Source organism: Anabrus simplex, chromosome 13 (genome assembly GCF_040414725.1).
Source record: "Anabrus simplex isolate iqAnaSimp1 chromosome 13, ASM4041472v1, whole genome shotgun sequence".
Taxonomy (NCBI): Eukaryota; Metazoa; Arthropoda; class Insecta; order Orthoptera; family Tettigoniidae; genus Anabrus; species Anabrus simplex.
In genome coordinates, this window is record NC_090277.1 from 8,357,376 (window position 1) to 8,381,153 (window position 23,778).

Below are 23,778 nucleotides of genomic sequence, written 5' to 3' on the forward strand. Positions count from 1 at the left end.
AAACGTGGCACACTTAAGTACTGTAGTGTCCCCTATGCTGAAATGTACAAAATACAATTAACTATAGTTTCCTGAATAGATATGTTTTTACATAGTAATCTGTTTCCTGGCAATGATTAAGAATCGATGCAATTGGCCAGAAAAATGATGCTCGTATTACATGTGTGATAAATTGTAGTATTCATTGTTAATGTAGTATGTTTATTTCTACAGTAGAATATTACAATGTGACTAACAAACACTGCTCTAGGCTGAAATGAATTTAGTGAGGCACCACTCACAGAATTCGTCATGGACAAATTTCGTACTATCTGGGGAACAATAAAAACTGCTAAACATTTAAACCAATTGTTTGACACGGTACTCCCTTGAAGGGGCGCTCTGGTAAGCATTAGTCATGGTATGCACAGACAAATAATGATTGGGCACTTAAATAAAGGTTGGTGGCATTGTTCAGTGAAATGAGCTGATGGCAGTGTTGTGTAAATTTTAGTCTTCATTTCAAAAGATTCTTCTTCTTCATTATCCATTTCCAGTCTTCTGGGTAGAGTTGTGAATCAAGGACCACCTCAGTTTTCTATCTCTCCACTACTCCCTTCCTTCCTCCAATATATTTTCTACATTTAGACCTATGTTCTCTGTATTCTCCTACACTGTACCCATCCACCTCTTCCTCGGCATTTCCTGATGTCTTTCTCCTATCAGTTTCTCTGCAAATACTCACCTTGGAACTCTATCCTCTTCCATTCTCAACATGTGTCCATACCATTTCAGCTTACTGGTCTCTGTACTGTCTTGCATTTCAGGGAATTCAATTCTCTATCTGATTTCTTTGTTTCTGATTTCATCCCTTTATATCTTCCCTATTTTTCCTTTAAGGATTTTTATCGTTGCCTCTTGGATTCTGCTTTCATCATGTTTTCTTGTTGTCCATGTGCCCACTGCATATGTCATAATTGGTGTGTAATACAGTGGGTGCAATATTTTCTTGAATTCCTGTGGGATGTCCCAGTTCTATACTATATTTTTCACACATTGGTAGAACCCATTGGCTTGCTCAGTTTTCTTTACACTTTCTTAGTTTACTTTCCCATCTTCTGCAATTATTCTCCCCAGATACTTGAAGCTTTCCCAACTTCAAATTTTCTTCCCTTTACTTCAATATTCCGTCTTCCTTCTCTATTACATCTTGTCACCGCTGTAACCGAGGTTACACTGTTGTTCCCTTCATTAACATTTTTAGATATGGCATTCCGCTGTGGAAGTTTGTGTTTCCGGGAATGCACGCCTGCATATCTGTATCTTGTGGGAGTGATTTACATATCATATACAGCTGTCCCATTAACTGTAAGTAATGCCTTGAATTTAATATTGGTGTTTTTCAGCATCATATTCAAAAATCCTTCTGGACCAAGACATCAGCTTCTCGTTATCATCATTTTGAACTATGTCGTGGAGCCTGTGAATATCACATGTGTGTTGCGAATCTTTGAAATTTTCTTCTTCTTAAATTTATTTCTGGTGTAACTTTATCTAAAATTTAAGCTTGCTAACAAGTTATGTGAGATCCCTTTCAGCTGTTTCCATTTTGTTTCAACTATTTTCCCTTTGCATCGGCCGATTGTGTTTCAAGTAGGGTTAGTCTCCTAGTTGTTAATCTTGTTCTCATTTAAAAACTTATTATTTATACCTTTTTTTGCATTTTAATTGAAGGTGACCTTAAATTTTGTTTTCTGTTAATTTAATTTTAAACCCTAATTTTGCTCCCTGCTTATTCAATTTTCAAGCTTAACTTTTACCTAAATAAAATTTTGTTGTTCAATTTTAAGAGGTGTGTTTCTTTTAATGCATATTAGTCTGATACTGTACAGGTATGTTTCCTGATCTACTCCTTCCATGTCTCTCCCTGGGTTTTAGGATAAGTATTCTTCCCTGTTTGTTTTTTTGGGCCTGGTGTTTTATTTCTGTTATTGTTATTATTCTGTGTTTTTACTTGTGTCTGCTCATTTCAGTACCGTTGCAGTGCACCACTACTATCACACACTTCTGCACACTTATTATTTTGATTCCATGTTCCTCTATTTCCTGATTCCATACAGTAACTTGTTCTTGTACTTCTATTTCATCTTCTCCTCTTATTACTGTGTCATCTTACTGTGCCTCCTTGGTTTCCATTTCCGTTGTATACTCTTGTGGATTTCATCCATGACTGCAATGAAGAGTAGAGGGGATAATCCACATCCTTGTTGAATTCTTGTTTCTACTTTGAACCAGTTTGTTTTTTCTATCATAGTTTTCATACAACTTATTTTTCATTTTTTGCTTTTATAATTGGTTCTTCTCCTCTCCCTGCCTTCTTTGTTATCAGTGCATCCAAGGCCACTTTCATTGTACACTGTCATATGTCTCCTCAATATCTATAAAAGTCATCACTGAATCCTGCCTAAACTCTCATATTTTCTTCTTCATGTTCTTTAGATTCATTGGATTGAAAAACTTAAAAATGTGTTTACATTGAGTACAGCGCTGTATGGAAGTGAAACATGGATAATAACTGCTGCCAAGAGAAATAGAGTTGAAGCCTCTGAAATTCCATGTTATCAGAATTTGTTGAAGATCAGATGAGAGGAGGATCCTTTGTGAGAATTAGAGTTTGATAGAGCAAATCTCCGGGCATTGCGAACTTGTTCAGTTAGTTTTGAAGCAAAGTGCAGAGTATAAAAGTGGTAGGAAGATTCAATGATATGGGTGTGGTTGGTCAGAGTGATATGCAAATGGAATAGTTATGAAATTTTCAAGGCATTTTCTTCATTGCAATAACAATCAATGATTGTTTAATTTTTGAAAAGAAAAATTATCAATTCCATATAAAACTGTATCTTATATAGCTATGAATATGATAATAAGGTGTCATGCAAAACTAGGGATCCTTTGACTATGATCTCATTATCAAAATTATGTTAAATGAGATATCATATGGAAGTGATCACTGTATTAGAATTCTTGTAAAACTTGAAGTCCTGTAGGTATGAACATGACATCAACAGTCATCTAAAATTTTGGGTCTTTTCTGTATTATCATAATATTGACAGTCATTTAAAATAACAAGCTTGTTTAGTCTATTGACAAATAACCTAATTAGCAATGACAGCAATAAGGTAATATATTTTCTGACCTGTGTTTCAGTGTAAGGTCTTCAGGAGTAATCAACAACCCCAGTACCTTCTAACTACTTCAGTTGCAGTGTGAAATGGACCTGGAAGTGAACATCAAGGAGGAACCAGCCTGGCTGGAAGAAACAACAAATGCATCACTTGTAAGTCTGATCCAGATAACTTTATAGAGATCAGAATTTAACCCTTAGTACCTGAATAAGTTTGGCAGGGGCAAAATTTACTACGCGCTTACCCAATATTTACACCAGCAGTCAGCATTTGATGCATGGCCTTCTAGGGGTGGTTTGTCTCTGTTTTGTTTCTTTGTTAGGAATACACCACAGTGTGCTAAACAAAGCTGCCAACTCTTAGCAATTATAAACTACACTGTTGATGTACATCTATGGGTCCAGCTAGTGACATAGCATTGTTCACGGGACAACGAAGTAGGTTCTGATGGCATAAGCCCACAGATTAGGGCTGCTGAGAGGACAGGGAGACAGCGGTGCATTCTATGTTGTGTAGTGGCAAAAAGTTGAATAAATGTTGTGGGTTTGATAGTGAAGGAGACTTGGTTACGTCCAGCGTGTGACAAAGTTGTGAAGGCAGTGTCTCAGTATCAAAGCTTCAGGGCATTTCATGTGTTAAGTACCCATTGACTGACTGTCTGTTGTAAATTGATTACCTCTGTTTGTTATTGAAATGGATTTCGGGAGGGTGCATGGTTATTAATTTATTCTGCATGGTTTGGTAATTGAATGTTTGTGTGATTGACATCATTTCCTATCTTATGTCAGCCAATCGCAGTGCTAGTAGATTAAATTAGGTTATGGCCAGTAGGTCCCTGGCTCTCTTGGTGAATATATTTTTCCTCGAAAAGAAATTCCAGGTAAGATTAGCATCATTTAATTATAATGTTAGTAATGGTGAAGCAGAGTGGGAAGGCAGGGATGAAATGGCTTCATAGAGTAGTAAGATTAGCATGGAGTGTTGTAAGGTACCTTTGGATAGGGCAAAAGCAGTAATTGCTCCTATCTGTATAAAAAGGAACAGGAAGGATTACAACAACAACTATCGAGGTATCTCATTGATTAGTATACCAGGCAAAGTATTCACCGGCATCTTGGGAGGGAGACTGCAATCAGTGGTTGAGAGGAAGTTGGATGAAAACCGGTGTGGTTTCAGACCACAGAGCGGCTGTGAGGATCAGATTTTCAGTTGCACCAGGTAATTGAAAAATGCTACGAGAGGAATAGGCAGTTCTGTTTATGTTTTGTAGATCCAGAGAAAGCATATGACAAGGGTACTGAGGGAAAATATGTTTGCCATACTGGAGGACTGTGAAATTAAAGGTAGATTATTAAAATCAATCAAAGGCATTTATGTTGACAATTGGGCTTCAGTGAGAATTCATGCTAGAATGAGTTCTTGGTTCAGGGTACTCACAGGGTTTAGACAAGGCTTTAATCTTTCACCTTTGCTGTTCATAGTTTATATGGATCATTTGCTGAAAGTTATAAAATGGCAGGGAGGGATTCAATTAGGTGGAAATGTAGTAAGCAGTCTGGCCTATGCTGACGTCTTGGTCTTAATGGCAAATTGCGCCAAAGGCCTGCAGTCTAATATCTTGGAACTTGAAAATAGGTGCAATGAGTATGGTATGAAAATTAGCCTTTCGAATACTAAATTGATGTCAGTAGGTACGAAATTCAACAGAATTCAGAATTCAACAGAATGTCAGATTAGTGATACAAAGCCAGAACAGGTCAATAATTTCAAGTATTTAGGTTGTGTGTTCTCCCAGGATGGTGAGATTGAATCAAGGTGTAGTATTGCTAATGCACTAAGCTCGCAGTTGCGATCAACAGTATTCTGTAAGAAGGAAGTCATCTCCCAGACGAAACTATCTTTACATCGGTCTGTTTCGACCAACTTTGCTTTACGGGAGCGAAAGTTGGGTGGGCTCAGGATATCTTATTCATAAGACATGAATGTAGCGAGAATGATTGCTGGTACAAACAGGTAGGAACAATGGAAGGAGGGTACTTGGAATGAGGAGATAAAGGCTAATTTAGGAATGAAGTCGATGGATGATGTACGCATAAACTGGCCTCGGTGGTGGGGTCATGTGAGGCGAATGGAGGAGGATAGGTTATGTAGGAGAATAATAGACTTCATGGATGGTAAGAGAAGTAGAGGGAGACCATGACAACGATGGTTAGACTCAGTTTCTAACAATTTAATGATAAGAGTTATAGAACTAAATGAGACCACAGGACTAGTTGCAAATAGAGGATTGTGGCGACATTGAGTAATTTCACAGTGGCTTGCAGACTTAATGCTGAAAGGCATAAAAGTCTTTAATAATGTATGTATGTATGTATGTATGTATGTAGTAATGTTGGGTGAGCATGTAATAAAATTCTGCCTTAGCAGTTTATTGTGAGTATAGCTCGCCTAATACAAACGTCCTGATGAAGGCATAAATGCAGTGGAATATTTAGGAGAAGGAGCGAGATATTTTCATCGTCCTTCCTTGCTCTGTTTGTTGCTACTGTGTACACAGTCCATTGCAATCCTCTGAGTGTGAGGGTTTCAGATCTTATGATAGCTCAGAGGGTAAACAGGTGACATGCTAATTTCATGTCGGCGAGTATGATTCGGGTTTGGTCTAGAGGTATTTGAAGAAGCTGAATTATCCCAGCACATATCTGTAGTGATACCAGCATGAAAGTGAATTCCTGCACATCATTATGGCACCTGAGTGTCTTTGAAAAACTTGAAGGTTGGAAGAGGGATATTCAATGAAAAACTGTGACTTGACAGTAATAATCTATTAAATACTGTGAACTGCTAATTTATAGGTGAGATATCGCCCAAGAGTTGCTTAAAGCTAAAATTCTGCAATTAGTGCATAGTATTCTCAGAATTAATGTGTGCCCGTTGAGTTCTATGTTACAGGTGCTACAGAAGAGAATGGTTTCTGAACATATCCAAGAAGTGAGCGTACTGCTTTTCAAAATCTCTACCTTCGATATTTCTTTTTATGTTCTGTGTCAAACTTGAACCTGACATATGAGTTCACTCCTGGTCAAGAACTCTAGGTTTGATGTTTCTTTTAATGTCACTGCATCAAACTTGTACAGATATGAATATTATGTTAAAGAAAAGTGTGCCAATATTGTAAACTGTTGGCGAGTGTGTTAATGTTGGGGTAGGATTAGTCTGTACGTATTACTCTCAGTATCGAAATTGCTTTGGTTACTCTGATTATAAATGAGGATGGTTGGCCCATTGTACTTTTCTAAAACTGTAATATCCTCAAACACTACCTCACACCCATTAGCACCACATGTTAAAAATTATTACTCCTATCTTAATTAGTGTAGAAGAAGATAAATCGCAAACTTTTGTCAGTGTTTTAGGGTCTGGATATACCAGTTTGCTAAAGAGAATGTCAACACAGGAGTGATTACTCAGGGTTACCCTCACATCCACAATCTGCTGGGAGATATGTGTGTTAAGGAAAGAGCAGATTTGCCTTTGGCATATGAGAGATTAAATAACTCAAAATTCGAATGTAATTTCTCCCAGAATTAGTATTTTGCTCAGACGTTGAATTCATTTAGAAAGGCAGAATAGTGATAAGCTCATTTTATTCCTCAAATACAGGTCAGTGTCTGTGTTACATAGAGAACCATGTCTAAGGATTCTAGCATTCATGATTTCTGAGAAAATTTTCTTTAATATGCCCCTTCTTAGTGGGCTCTGACACTTTCAAGGACTTAAGGCACATTAAAAATTAACATTTCTTTCCTGTTTATCATTATTTCCCTCTCTGTTTTGTGCATATTTTTCCCCCATCCTTTCCTTAGTGTGGCTACTGTTGTCTTTTTATCTACATTGAATTGGTTAAGTTTCTTTGAGGTTGGACTACATCACATCTGACAGTGATGAGCCTGCTTCTTTCATGATCATTTTTTTATATTTACACCTGGAAGCACTAAAATATTCTGTTTGAAAGAAAACTGTCTCAATGAAGTATGTAGCCCCTGTGAGCTCAGCAAAACCGGAGTACAGAATATGATTCAGATATTTCAAGGTACAGTAAAACCTCGTTAATTCGAAGTCGTTGGGACTCAAAAATTGGACTTCGAATTACGTGATTTCGAATTAACCGCCAATTCGCAATTCAGAAGTACCAACCGTTGCCGCGTTACGAAATATTCTAAGCTCGTTACTGCGTGCAGTTAACCTTGATTCACAGTTTATACCTTTCAAATGCCATGAAAAAAGAACAATTTCCAAAATGTAACCAAAAAAGGTGCATTTACAGTATTCAAATAATGCACTTGCATATCTCACTGCAAATATAACCTCACGCAACGAAAGAAAGAAAAAAAAAAAAAAGCACGATTCAAAGACGAGGAGAAATCTATGCTGGCTCCCATGTGCAAGTGCTTTATTCATTGGAGTACTATACTGTATGCATTTTAGATGCCTTGTATTTACACAGAAAGTACCCGATGCCCTTAAAATCAAACTTTCCTATTACTCTATCCTTGTACGATTTCCCGCCATGGCACTTTTCTCGTACTTCAGAAATGTAAACACTTGCCGCGTCACAAAGTATTCTAAGACCCATTAATACATGCAATCACCTCGATTCACAGTTTAAACCTTTCCAATGCCATAGAAAAACTACTTCCGAAATGTATCCAACAAGGTGCATTTACAATGTTCAAAAATTGCACTTGGATAAATCACTGACGAGCATAACCTCACGCAACGAAAGAAAAAAATCACACAATTCAAAGACGAGGATAAATTATGCTGGTTCCCCTGTGTAAATGCATTATTTTTTGGATATCTGTACTGTTTGCATTTTTAGATGCTTTGTACTGGGATGGAAAGTGCCCGACGCCCTTAAAACGTAGCTTATTGAACTTTTCTATGACGAGGGGATAAAGTTTCTCGCTTCCATGTGCATTGCAATTGCAACGCACTAAAATGACCCCCATCCCCGACCCTTGTACGATTGCCCGGCTGGCACTTTCTCCTTTAAAACCATAAGACCGTTTGGGCTCGCATTAAAATAAAGCAATGCAGTTTCATTGGCAATGACAGTATTGTTCGGTGCCTACGAATTTATTATATGAGCCACGCTTTTTCGTCAACTGTCGGCATCGCCAGTGTACGCGCATTCTGTTTTCCCGCACACTGCCTGTTGTGTGATATTACGGCGTTCCTGAAAAGGTTGAATACAAAAGAATTCCGATTTCATTCAACTTGGCAATCATGAAGCGCCCTGTAGACCCACCGAAGTATGTAAGTGCGGAAAGCTACCATACCCCTCCACGTTCCGGAACACGCATTCTATTATGACGCGGATAAATTTCGAGTTGAAATTACTCTTAACATACTATTGTTTTAAAATGTAAAGGCAGTTTCGAATTAAAAGTCTGAATTTCGGTAATGGGGCCGACATTGTACTTCGAATTACGAATTATCCGTATTTCGAATTAAACAATTTAAATAACATGCAAAACGGTATCTCATGTTTCCGGGAACGAGAGCTTCTTCGAATTACGTGGGATTTTGAATTAACCGATTTCGAATTATGAAGGTTCTACTGTATTTTTATGTCTGTAAACAAACTCTATACTGAGAATAAAAGATGTAGAACAGTTTTAAGACATTGAAGTGGTTCAAACAACCTCTAAAATTTGATTGATATTATTGGATATATGAAAACAGTTCATAAGATTTAGTGTTTTATGTCTATGGCAGCTTCCTTCCAAATTCTGTGCAAGATGGCCCCAATTCCATCGCTGATAGGGTATCTTCTGATATGGCAAGAAAATGTTTCCCATTTTATATAGGGTTCTCAGTCTCATCCTTTTTCTGACATAAGAAGTAAGCAATGATAGTGACACCATTCTTAGTAGAGCCTTTGGTTTTAAGAATCCTCTGCTGGTGGAAATCTTCCTTAAAAATTAGTGACATTTCGAAAGTAACTGTAATACTGGCAGGTAATGAATTATGCCCATATGTTGATACTGTATTTGTAGATGTGTGTTATGTTCATATCTATTATATCTTGTTTTCCACAGGAAAATATTGAACATGTATCAGAAGTGATAGCTCTGAAGAAAGAAGCCAAGTCCGAGTTAACAGAGCCAGGGCCAACACAGGAAAACTCTCTTGAGGTAATGTACATAATTTGATAAGCCATCATCAGGTAATGAAAGTAGGTAGGAAATGGCTCAACGAGATATCAGTAGTTGACCCTTAATTTCAATGCATACAGTTGATAGTCCTATGGAAAATATACTTTTTTATGCGATTGACTGTTTACTTACCTAATTTTCACTTTTCCTTCAAGTTGTTCCATGATCTTGCATTAAGTATTGTGTAGCAGTTACCATTGGTGCAAAGGCCTCTATATTATATCATTAGGGTGCTGGTGTCATTCCTACCAATTCCTTTGACTTCATAAATATTTTTGAATACAGAGTTGCTATAAGATAAATGTTTTGTCACTGTTACTGGATATTTTACTAGTTTCTTCCAAATGATACACCTCAGTTATCCTATTGATTACATTAATTACTAACAAATGTACCCGTGCCCCGCTAAGGCATTCTACATTTTATATGGATATCAAAGTAAATTACAGTACATGCAGTGAATAAGATTTTTAAAAATTGCATGTCCTTTAGCGTTATCCAGAAGCAGCATGGTGAGGTTCCCATACATTGTTTCCAATGTAAATTACAAGTAGCAGAGTTGTGATGATAATGGCATGCTCACCTGCCTACTCCCATTCACAGTCGTGTTGGTAAATTTTCATAATTATGGGAGGCCCCATTATCTAGTCAGAGGTGCCAACTATTATGTGTTGTCAGTAATTATTATGGATTTCACCCCATAAGTACGACATTACGGTTGAAGGGCAAATAATGACGGAAAAGCGATATTATCATGAAAGTCATTTTCTACGGACAAAAAGAAATAAAGAGGGAAATATGTTCAGTCCTTACCTGCTTGTCTGATAAATCCCCCTTGTTTCATTGCTTGTGAGTTGGCAATGGTACTTATTCGATCGTAAGCATTGTCAAATTCATTGTGCTAATGAAGGAGTTTCTCTGCTCTTTTCCAGTACAAATCCTTATGTGATGTTGTATTTACAGAATTAAGGGCCACATTAAGCACATATACACTGGAATCGTTTTTTGGTTAAGAGACGAAAATGTCACCACGGGGAAGGATGTTTCAAGAATAACTACACTGAAAAGCATCTGCTGGATGCGAAACAAATTACAAAGAATTTTTTATCACTGAATAAACAGTTAGTGTGCAAAAGTTATTGTGTAATATGATGTACTTAAGAATAGATTGCATCGGGAAGGAGAAAGGGGGTATTATTATCGAGAATGGAGGACATGCTTTGGACTTAAACTCAAACATTTTCTGAGGAGAGTGATTACTGATAATCCACTTCAAATGTTTGCACCTCTGCCTACTGCAAGGTTGCAATAGATTTGGGGAGTTTTTGTTACAATGGCAAGTGCCCTTTCCTACCTTCAGACACATTACAGTTGAGGAGTTTTTATTATAATAGCAGGCATCTTCGCTACTGCTTGTCAGAATTGAGTTGTGCTGTTATAATTATAATGACAGCCCCCTTTTCTTAATGACAGTCAAACCAAGTTGGTGAGCTTCCGTTGTAGTAGCAAGGCCACTAGGCCAGTCACATTTTAGATGGGTAAATTGTTTTTTAATGGCGGGCACACTTGCTCTCCCAAACACGGCTCTGCCTCCTGTCCACGCTGACGACTGCTCCAGAGTCAACTACCCCCTTGCCTTATATAGCAGATTGGCCTGGTGCATGTAATGGGGGAATTAGCACTAGCACAGCCTCGTGGGGACAAGAAGGGCTGGGGTCTTTGCCATTGTTGAAGAATGGGTACATTAGGGATACTGCACACTTTGTGTGTTTCACATTAATTGTTCAGAAGTATCTTCATTCCATTTTCAGCACTTGAGACGTGCATTAATGTGGCTTTTTTTACCATATCCCTTGCTGATGGGATCCAAAACTTGTCTCTCAGAGTTGTGATGAGTTAGGTGCCAGGATGAATTAGTCGAAGTTTCAACGTCTTAATCAGATTTGTGAGATTTCGATATGGATACAGAATGATCTAACGTTTCCACTTCTATAGAATTAGGATATTGTCTAGTCATCCATGATCTATTATTGGGTTTATAATCTTAATATGAGTTGATATTTTGCTACACAACATTAATGCAACATTTGAGTGCAGGGTTCAGCTCCATTACGAACAGTGGTCTTGAATTTCACTCTGTGGGTTGTTTACAACAATTTGGGATTAATGACATAAAATCTACAGCTACTCTCTGTACCTTGTTTAAACCTTTGGCTTTCAAGGTAACGATCTATCGGTACCCACAGGTCCTGCGAAAACTGTCAGGGTAACGATCCGTCGTTACCCGCCTTTATTATAATTATTTCATTATTTACGCGCCAAATAGCATTTTTTTTTGCACGGAATAAGAAGAGTACAGTTTTATCTCACATTATACTCCTCGGGAACTGCCGGCTAACCATATTTATCGTTATTCTTGAGGTCTGAAACATGTGCTCACTGGAGTTCCGTGTCTTGTTTACATCGTGGTTGGCGGCAAACTTGCGTTCATTTCTCTCTGTTTTCATTCGTGATTACTGTATATAGTGAAATTAGGCTGTATCGTAGGCAATATATTTAGTTTACTTGTTACTTCATTATTGAAATAGTTTTCTTAGGTAATTAGGTGCATAGTGATAGTGAAGTGTGAGATATAGTTCATTTAGGTTAGGCCTAGTTATTTATCGCACGCGACATGGCGAAGAGTGTTCATTTAGCTGACGATGATATCACTGAATATCTTGACAATTATTCAAGTGATGGTGATGTTTCTCTGTCCGAATTTTATATTAGATTTAAGAAATGTGTGTTTTATGCAAAAATGGCTGACATTTTTTAGTGTTAACATCACATTAAACATTTTAATCTATTCTTGGATATAATGGACATAGAATCGTGATATTTACCATGATAGTAAACAATAATATAGCCTTCCTACTGACATGAATAACAAACTCGGATTGTGAATACTATATCCTTGAATTACTTCCAAACTTTCAATATCTGAAATTTATAACTTTGCTTCTATATTTATTATTTTTTAACATTAAACGCTTTTGGTTTAGGGAAATGACTTACATGCAGTGATACTAAGTGATGTATATTCTATAAGTTTGCCAACTTTCATGCTGATATCTTCATTGGTGTGCCTTCAATGCAATTTTAAAAGAAGTGTATGCATAGTGTGCTAAATATGGCTGTCAGTTTTCACACATCCATCAGCTGAGAGCTTGAAAGGGAAAGGGTTAACATTGAGTGCCCGACCAAAATTCATGGGATTTCCGTCTAGTGGCATGGGCTAATAACATCGAGTTACTCCCTGATGCTAAAGCGTTCACAGGCTTAACCAAGCAAGTGACCGCTGAAATGAAGATATATTTATGATATATTAACTTATTATGAATATTAGGTCTACTATTGCAACCCTGTATGGGGTCGTATTGGTCATTACGAATTGTATACGTACACGTGCCCCCATATAGAGTCACACTTATATAGTAGTTAATGTCCCAACGCTCGGCCATACTTACCTTCTCCTTTGCAGGGACGTGGTATGTGTCACTGATTATGGGAGACGTGTTAGCTTGTTCATACTGGAGCCGTACAAAAGTACGATCCCTGATTTTAAATGGGGAAATATTTGTAAATGGCAATCTCACGATTTAAGGTTAGGGAATTTTCGTATAAATTTTTATTATATAAATTAGTGAAAATCATGTGAATTTGGTAATATTAGGGTGTAAGAGCATAATATTATAAGAAATGAATTTGTAGTTAGGGAATATTAAATATGTATATAATTACGTTTGTATAAATTTTAATTTGGGTAAAAGAACCTAGCAATGATGATTATGCATCATGCGAAACCAGTGACTATATCATTGAAGACGGTTGAAGTTGGTCAAAAGTGTTGCAACAGGTGGTTTGGAAACCTGGAGTACAGTGGGGAAGTGTATGTTGAAGATTGTAATTCATCAGTGTGGATGGATGCGCGAGAGCGCTATTTGCTCTGCACTGAGTTCAAAATAACTGTAACTATATATTTCTTCTACATCATCATTGTCCGACTTGTTCAACATATCATCCAGGTTATCTGCACTAAGTCTTGTACTGCTCGATTTACTCGTAGTTACTGCCATAGCACTGCACGCTTACATAAACAATCCGTGTGCAAAATAGACAGTGACTTTGTCGCTGGCAAAGCACTCTGGTCATATCTGGTCGCCCCAAAACAGGAACTGACGAACGAAAGGTGGACTCTGCACATACATAATAGATGAGCAACAGATGGCAGGAAGATACGAAAGTAATCCCAAAGTAAGGTGTCCTATTTTTTTATAAATGTATAGACCTGTTTATTTCTACAGCGGTTTACATCATTTTACAGCTTGAACATTTAGCTGTTTTATTACATAATCACCATTTCGGTGGATGCATTTTTTGTAGACGCTGTGACAGTTTTTGTCTTCCCATGTCATACCAGCTCGCTGTCATGCTGTTCAGGAATTTGTAAACATCATCTTTCACCTCGTCGGTGCTGAATCACTTTCCAGCCAAATGTTCTCTCAACTTCGGGAACAAGCGATACTCACTGGGCACCAAGTCGGGAGTATAGGTTGCGTGGGTAGTGATGTTCCACGGAAACTGTTGCAGGAGGGTAACGGTTTGCCGGGCAACGTATTGACGAGCGTTGTCATGGAGAATGTTTACGCCCTTGCTCAACATGCCTCTTCTCTGGTTCTGAATTGCCCGTCTTGAGTTTTTTCAGGGTCTCACAGTACCTGTCAGCACTAATTGTGCTCCCAGCGGGCATAAAGTCAACAAACAATACTCCTTTTCGATCCCTAAACACAGGTGTTATGACTTTACTGGCAGACTGTGTTTGCTTGAATTTCCGTGGCTTTGACGAAGAGGGATGCCGCCACTGGCATTATTGTTGCATGGTCGCACGTGACACCCGTGACAACAGTGTCTAAAAAGTTGTCCTTTTCGGCTGCAAAGCATTGAAGAAATGCGCGAGAGGAATCACCTTGTTGCCGGATGTGGTTTACAGTCAGCATGTGCGGCACCCGTCTTGCGCACACTTTCCGGTATTTCAAACAGTCCGACCGGCTGCAAGCTCTGTACACCTCTTACGAACATTTTTGGCATCCATGCATGACCCACCGTACACTTCCATCAATTGGCGATGGATTTTAATCGGTTCAGTATCTTTTGCTTTCAAAAACCGAATAACTGCGCGCACTTCACTTTTGGCGGTTGTATCCAAGGGGAGCTCCATTCTTTACGGCTGGAAGCCAAGACTGAGTGCCTCAAGGCGGCGTGCGCATGTTTATGTGCGAGCGCGGGAAACACTCTTCACAATATTGTGACCGACAGCCACAAGAACAGAGTTCTGTATTTATAAAATGAATAGATCTTATTTCTGGGATTACGCTCGTACTTCATACTGCTTCGAAACACACACTTAACATGCGGACAAATGGGTTCACACCTTCTCGATTTTAAACGAACGTACGACCCCTTATATGGACGTGAAATTCAAAAACTTGACTAGTCTCACGTATCCAAATGGGGTCGCTTGGCACTCAACGTGTTAATCTTGAAACTTTGTTTTGAATAGATCATCATGCAGGCTGTAAGAAATATTAGTGACATTCTTTGATCTTGGAGATTAATTTGAACTTCACATTTTGATCTTTTCCCACTCATCCATCTACGTCCGTGGCAACAAACTGTATTGTTGATGATAATGTTCATATGTAGTCATCTGGACACTAAGTCAGCGGGTTCACAGCACATAGTGCTACTCATTTGTTTCATTGCCAAGTACAAACTCAGAACCTTTAACCTTTTTTTGAGTAGTCTTGTCAAGAGAAAGGGTCCCCAAATCTCAGACGTTGAAGGGAGTGTTTTCTTTTAGCTGTGCTACCTTGCATTTTACACAGAGCAACATTTTTGTCACTCGAATTTCATTCCTAGATGATCTGACATTCACACGCTAAAGCTATTTGTTCAGCCCGCAGTCAGATAATTATAGGGAAGTAATGTTCTTGAATAGATGGCCCTATATGGTGGATGTAGTTGAGACATGCCATTGTCAGTCTTGACTGAAGCATTGAAATTACAAGGAGCTGAGCTGGAATTCAATTCAACTACACTGGGCAGGTAGAGTTCCATGTCCGTAAGTTGATGTCTCTACTTGTGAGAAGTTCTAATAGTTCATAACAAATTTTGATTGTTTCCTGTAATTCAGCCATACCAGAAATACAGCCATCTAATTGGAAGTCTTGATTAATGAAGTTTTCTGCATGAGGAGAGCTTGTACCTGTGTTGAATTCTTTCGTGCATCTTGTGGCAAAGAATACTTTTCTGTAGGTCACCGTAGTGTGTCCATATGTCTTAATTGGCTATTGTGGCCTATCTTGCAAGAGAATTGTAAATGTTATTTTGATGTTCACCTGAAGATCGGCTGTAAGTGCCATTAATTGAGCCTGCAGTCAGATGATTATAGAGAAGAGATGTTCTTGAATAGATGGCCCCTCATGGCGGATGTAATTGAGACATAAGCCATTGTCAGTCTTGACCGAAGCATTGAAATGAACTAGTGATTTTGTTATTAAAATTGACTGATTTATGAAAGGGTGATGTGGACTTTAATAGTGACTTAATAGTGATTTTCTTCCTGCGAGGGTTTCACATTTACAGTAAAACCTCGTTAATTCGAAGTCGTTGGGACTCAAAAATCGGACTTCGAATTACGTGATTTCGAATTAACCGCCAATTCGCAATTCAGAAGTACCAACCCTTGCCGCGTTACGAAATATTCTAAGGCCCGTTACTGCATGCAGTTAACCTTGATTCACAGTTTATACCCTTCAAATGCCATGAAAAAAGAACAATTTCCAAAATGTATCCAAAAAGGTGCATTTACAGTATTCAAATAATGCACTTGCATATCTCACCGGCAAATATAACCTCACGCAACGACAGAAAGAAAGAAAGAAAAAAAAAAAGCACGATTCAAAGACGAGGAGAAATCTATGCTGGCTCCCATGTGCAAGTGCTTTATTCATTGGAGTACTATACTGTATGCATTTTAGATGCCTTGTATTTACACAGAAAGTACCCGATGCCCTTAAAATCAAACTTTCCTATGACTCTATCCTTGTACGATTTCCCGCCATGGCACTTTTCTCGTACTTCAGAAATGTAAACACTTGCCGCGTCACAAAGTATTCTAAGACCCATTAATACATGCAATCACCTCGATTCACAGTTTAAACCTTTCCAATGCCATAGAAAATCTATTTCCGAAATGTATCCAACAAGGTGCATTTACAATGTTCAAATAATGCACTTGGATAAATCACTGACGAACATAACCTCACGTAACGAAAGAAAAAATCACACAATTCAAAGACGAGGATAAATTATGCTGGTTCCCATGTGCAAATGCATTATTTTTTGGATATCTGTACTGTTTGCAGTTTTAGATGCTTTTTACTGGGATGGAAAGTGCCCGACGCCCTTAAGACGTAAGTAGCTTATAGGTGATAAAGTTTCTCTCTTCCATGTGCATTGCAATTGCAACGCACTACAATGATCCCCATCCCCGACCCTTGTACGATTGCCCGGCTGGCACTTTCTCCTTCAAAACCATAAGACCGTATGGGCTCGCATTAAAATAAAGCAATGCAGTTTCATCGGCAATGCCAGTATTGTTCGGTGCCTACGAATTTATTATATGAGCCACGCTTTTTCGTCAACTGTCGGCATCGCCAGCGTTTGCGCATTCTGTTTTCCCGCACACTGCCTGTTGCGTGATATTACGGCGTTCCTGAAAAGGTTGAATACAAAAGAATTCCGATTTCATTCAACTTGGCAATCATGAAGCGCACTGTAGACCCACCGAAGTGAGTGTAAGTGCGGAAAGCTACCCCTGCACGTTCCGGAACACGCGTTCTATTATGACGCGGATAAATTTCGAGTTGAAGTTACTCTGTAACATACTATTGTTTTAAAATGTAAAGGCAGTTTCGAATTAAAAGTCTGAATTTCGGTAATGGGGCCGACATTGTACTTCGAATTACGAATTATCTGCATTTCGAATTAAACAATTTAAATAACATGCAGAACTGTATTTCATGTTTCCGGGAACGAGAGCTTCTTCGAATTACGTGGGATTTTGAATTAACCGATTTTGAATTATCGAGGTTCTACTGTATTTATTTCATGTGATCCAGTGATTTGAATTCACACATGAATTCCATATATTCCTGACAGAACTTTATTTTCAGTCTTTTTTTTTTTTTTTTTTTTTTTTCAAGTACAGGACATGCTTAATTGCCATTTGTTTAGATTGTTTGTCCAACCCTTTGTCCCGTTTCCCTACGGGGTCAGGTATGAGGATGGGATGAATTTGTCGTGGCGGTTTTTTTTAATGACCAGATGCCCTTCCTGACGTCGACCTCATCAGAGGAGTTAATGAGAGATGAAATGAATGACGTGATATATGATAGTAGGGAGAGGGTGAAACCCGGTGCCGGCACATAGCCTACTCCTGTCGAATAGCACCAAGGGGTCTGCTCAAGGCTTAACGTCCCCATCCGATGGACGAATCACCATCAACAGCGTCATATGCCCTCACTCCATATGAGCACTGCGGAGAGGTTTGGAATTTAATCCAGGCTTTTGGCACGCAATCTAGTGATTAGAAATTGTATACCACCACCTCCCCTACCCTGCCGGCCAACATTCTGATGGTGAAAATTTTTTCGACCAACGGGACTCGAACCGGCTAACCTCGGTGTTAGACCGTTTTAGACTTCAGCGCCTTAATGATCATGGCCACCAGGCGGGCTTGTTATTTGTTTAGATTAACACAGTTTAAAGTATTTCTTAATAGGGAGTTCTGCAGTGTATCTGCCTGATGTGTCTGTCATCATGTGTTGCTGGAAGTCTGCTTCACACCCTTTTTACGTTGGTGTTGTCCTCTGCTTGTATTGTCCAAAATAGTATAATTTCATTCTATAGGTGGCGTAAGAATAGAGATTGATAAGCCGTAGATTATATCTTCCTTTCTTGTTAGTAGGTAGCTACAACTGACTACTTTTTAACATTGTGAACTCACCATCACCGCATTCGTCATTTACTGCTGCATTCTCCTCGGCATTTGACGTGCGCACACTGCCACAGTTACGGGACTACAGTCAGTCGATTATCTGCGTCAAACATGGATGACATCATCGGTTTTAGATTGTACACTCTTCACGGATGTTCTCAGCAGTTCTAGTGCCATGTGTCATGTCTTCTCCTGTACCTCTCCTCTTCAACTGGTCTATATAATTACAGTGAAAACTCGTTAATTCGATGTTGTTGGGACACAAACATATGACTTTGAATTACGTGATTTCGAATTAACTGTCAACTTGTAATTCACAAATGCCAACCCTTGCCGCGTTAAAAGATATTCTAAGACCCGGTACTGCATGCAATTAACCTTGATTTACAGTTTAAACCTTTTAGATGCTATTGATAAAAAGCTATTTCCAAAATGTGTTCAAGGTGCGTTTGCAGTATTCAGATAATGCACTTTGATAACTCACTGACAAACATAAACTTCCGCAATGGAAGGAAAAAAGCATGAATGAAAGACGAGAAGAAATCTAAGTTGGCTTCCCTGTGCAAGTCCTTTATTCACTGGATTAGTGTACTGATGCATTTTAGATGCCCTGTACTTACACGGAAAATAAATAATCCCCTTCAAAATATCGTGGCTTATCACACTTCCCTATGACGTGGGGAGAAAGTCTCATGCTTCCGTTTACATTACAACACAGTACAGTGACTATCCTTGTACAATTTCCTACCATGGCACTTCTCTCGTAATTCAGAAATGCCAACCCGTGCCACGTCACAAAGTATTCTAAGACCCATTTACGTATGAGTTTAAAGGAGAGTTTAAAGCTTTCAAATGCCTTGGAAAAAATTCCGAAATGTATCCAACAAGGTGCATTTACATTATTCAAATAACGCACTTGGATAAATTGCTGGTAAACAGAACCTCACGCAAAGGGAGAAAAAGCACTTTTCTGGATTACTGTACTGTTTCCATTTTTTAGATGCTTTGTATTTGCACGGAGAGTGCCCAACGACCTTAAAACTTCTTGCCTTACCGCACTTTCCCATGAAGTATTTCGCTTCCCTGTGCATTGCAACACAGTACAGTGACCCCCACCCTTGTACAATTTCTCGGCTCGCACTTCTCTCCTTTAAAAGGATAAGTCGGTTTGGGCTCTGCGTAGAAATGCAGTTTCATCGACATTGACAATTTTGTTAGGTGCGTACGAATTGATTATATAAGCCACGCTTTTTCGCCAACTGGGCATCACCAGTGTTTGCGGATCCTGCTTCTCCACACACCGCCTGCTACGCGATATTGTGGCATTCTTTAAAGCACTGAATACAAAAGAATTATGATTTCACTAGATCTTAGCAAATATATAGCACACTGTAGACACACCGAAGTGAGCGAAAGTGCGGAAAGCCACCCCTGCACATTCCGGAAGATGCATTCTATGATGACGTGGATAAATTTTCAACTTAAATTATTCTGTAAAATACTATTTTTTTAATGTTAGGGCTGTTTTGATTTAAAAGTCTGCATTTTGGTAATGGGAGCGACACTGTTCCTCGAATTGCGAGTTATCCGTATTTCGAATTAAACAACTCAAATAACAAGCAAACCATACCTTATGTTTCCAGGAAAGAGAGCTTCTTTGAATTAAGCGTGATTTTGAATTAACAGATTTGGAATTATCGAAGTTCTACAGTAGTTCATTTTGCCTGCTACCTCGAGCCACTCCTTGACTGTTGGAGAGTGTTGGTGTAAATTTTCACACTGGTATGGGACTTAGACCATAAACTGCACTTGATTCTCGAGTGGTTGTGTTCGGTTATGTATCCATAGGGAAGCAGCTGTCTAATTTCCATTATTTAGAACGCTTTAGGAATTTATATGAAAACTAGCAAATATACCTGTGCTTCGCTATGGTACTCTACATTGTAATGGAAAATTCTAAATTCCCATGGAGGGAATTAGATATTTTTCACCAATAGAGCATGTCAAAAACATATCAGATATAAGGCTTTTCAGGCGTTTGCTCTATTAATCAGCGTTTCGCCTTAGGCCTGACACTAGATTCGTCAGAGTGGGATGTGCCAGACCCTACCCACTGACGCTGGGTGTATGCAGGTGAGCTTATCAGAAGCCTATATAAGAGGCACAGTCTGATAACTGCATATGGGAGATAAATCTCCACAATGGAAATATTGCCCGCCTAGCAATTCCGAATGGAAAATTCTAAATTCCCATGGAGGGAATTAGATATTTTTCACCAATAGAGCATGTCAAAAACATATCACATGTAAGGTTTTTCAGGCGTTTGCTCTATTAACCAACGTTTCGCCTTAGGTCTGACACTAGACTCGTCAGAGTGGGATGTATTAGACCCTACCCACTGACGCTGGGTGTATGCAGGTGAGCTTATCAGAAGCCTGTATAAGGGGCACAGTCTGATAACTGCATACGGGCAATAATTCCATTGTGAAGATTTATCTCCCTATGCAGTTATCAGACTGTGCCTCTTATATAGGGTTCTGATAAGCTCACCTGCATTCACCCAGCGTCAGTGTGTAGGGTCTGACACATCCAACTCTGACGAGTCTAGTGTCAGACCTAAGGCGAAACGCTGGTTAATAGAGCAAACGCCTGAAAAGCCTTACATATTCTACATTGTATACGGATATCGAAGTAAATACTGCACATGCAGTAAATAAGATTGTTTTAAAATCGCATGTCTCTTAGCGCTATCCAAGAAATAGCATGGGGTGGTCCCCATTCATTGTTTCCAATGTAAAGTGTGGGTTGCGGATTTTTTGGTGATAACGGCAGGCTCACATGCCTACTGCCAAGTTTATATTATAATTGCAGGCTCCGTTATCTACTGCACGGTCACAATTGATTTGAGGAGTTTTTGTTGCAATGGCACGCCCCCTTTCCTACTTCCAGACAGATTAGAGTTGACGAGTTTTTTATAATGACAGGCAACTTCCCTGCTACCAGTCGAAATTGAGTCGTGCAGTTATTCTTATAATGGCAGGCCATTTTTCCTGCTGATGCCAGCTTACTGCCCGTCACATAGAGTTGGTGAGTTTCCATTAAAATAGCAGGCCACTATGCCTAATGCTTGTCACACTTTAGATGGGTACATTTGTGTATAATGTTGGGCATCCTGGCCTACAGCAAAAGACAATTGAGTAGGGGAGTTTTGAACAAAATTGCGTGCTCCCTTGCCTTCTGCAAGTCAACTCGGGAAGTGAATTATTCATTACAATAGAATTGACTGTCAGGTGGGTGATACAAAGCTAGAACAGGTCGATAATTTCAAGTATTTAGGTTGTGTGTTCTCCCAGGATTGTAATATAGTAAGTGAGATTGAATCAAGGTGTCGTAAAGCTAATGCAGTGAGCTCGGAGTTGCGATCAACAGTATTCTGTAAGAAGGAAGTGAGCTCCCAGATGAAACTATCTTTACATCGGTCTGTTTTCAGACCAACTTTGCTTTACGGGAGCAAAAGCTGGGTGGACTCAGGATATCTTATTCATAAGTTAGAAGTAACAGACATGAAAGTAGCAAGAATGATTGCTGGTACAAACAGGTGGGAACAATGGCAGGAGGGTACTCAGAATGAGGAGATAAAGGCTAATTTAGGAATGAACTCGATGGATGAAGCTGTACGCATAAACCGGCTTTGGTGGTGGGGTCATGTGAGGCGAATGGAGGAGGATAGGATACCTAGGAGAATAATGGACTCTGCTATGGAGGGTAAGAGAAGTAGAGGTAGACCAAGACAATGATGGTTAGACTCGGTTTCTAACGATTTAAAGATAAGAGGTATAGAACTAAATGAGGCCACAACACTAGTTGCAAATCGAGGATTGTGGCGACGTTTAGTAAATTCACAGAGGCTTGCAGACTGAACGCTGAAAGGCATAACAGTCTATAAAGATAATGTATGTATGTATGTATTTATGTACGTATGTATGTAATAGTAGGCCCTCCTTAGTAATGCCAGTTACACAGGAATTCGAGAAGGACCCCATTCCTACTGCCAGTCAGATTTGGTGTGGGCAGTACTGATTACAATAGCAGACACACCCTTTCTCGATCACTACAAATCAACAGCAATGAATATGTATAGATCGACATACAAAAATATATGCATGTTTGCAGTATTTCAGACCTTCGTTTTCAGATTAACTGCTGCTAAACGGTACGTTATATCGACAAAGGATTGTACCATTACCTCAGTATTTAGCGGCCTAAGTGGCTGGTCCTATGATATTTTCTCGCATCTCATCTATTCATTTGTCAGACTGAGTTACAAACGTTGAATAGGGTGAAATTTGTGTAAGAATATCTTACATTGTATTGCTTTTTGGATAATTATGTGACATAGCATCTGGCTTGCATATGGGTAGATAGATAGATAGATAGATAGATAGATAAATGTCTTTATTGGCGTAGTTAAGGCCATTAGGCCTTCTCTTAAACTAAACCAATTTGTACATAGGATCAAAGTTAACACTGCCGTAATTAATACTAAGTGTAGCACAGTTAGAGACAATCTAAATACTTTACAACAAAAATAAAATTCCACCCCAGTGAGATAAACATACTTACAATAATAATAATAATAATAATAATAATAATAGCAATAGTAATAATAATAATAATAATAATAGCTAGTGGTAATGATGTACTAGCATCATCAACAAAACACTAGAAATGAACAGTTCATGCGTATCCTGCTGTACCTTTTACCGCTCTTTTAAATGACCTTGTGGTTGGTATTTCTCTGATGTCATCCGGTAAACGATTCCATTCTCGGGCGGCAAACACAGAAAATGAGTTATTATATGTGGCAGTTCGATGTTAAGGAATGACGAGCAGGTTTGATGTTTGAGCCCTTGTATCTCTGTTATGAACATTTGAGAATTAATGAATACGCGAAGAAAGGTAAGGTGGGGAAGATGTAGTAAGGAGTCTGTGGAGGAAGGAGAGAGTATGATGATTACGGGGAACGTGCATTCACGACCACTCTAGTTGTAGGAGAGATGATGTCATGTGGTCATATTTTCTTAGATTGCATTTTGAGCGCGTTGTAGCCTTGTGACAATAGTGGCCTCACATCATTGAAAACAACATCGCAATAGTCGAAATGTGGCATTACAAGAGCCTCGATTAATTTCTGCTTACGTTTTATTGGAAATATATATTTATAATTATATAAAGAATGAAGAGCAGAGAAAACCTTTTGACAGATATGTAAGGTATGTCCAGACCAAG

General features: G+C 38.8%; 1 protein-coding gene across 1 annotated transcript in view; it reads left to right on the top strand.

Moving 5' to 3' along the window:
- Nucleotides 1-23,778, top strand: part of LOC137502942 (zinc finger protein 782-like) — a 78,943-nt gene that overhangs the window by 12,456 nt on the left and 42,709 nt on the right. Inside the window, exons 4-5 of the mRNA XM_068230162.1 lie at nucleotides 3,188-3,317; nucleotides 9,270-9,365. Coding sequence (XP_068086263.1) covers nucleotides 3,252-3,317; nucleotides 9,270-9,365 — 162 coding nt within the window. The 5' untranslated portion in view covers nucleotides 3,188-3,251. The remainder of the gene's footprint in view (nucleotides 1-3,187; nucleotides 3,318-9,269; nucleotides 9,366-23,778) is intronic.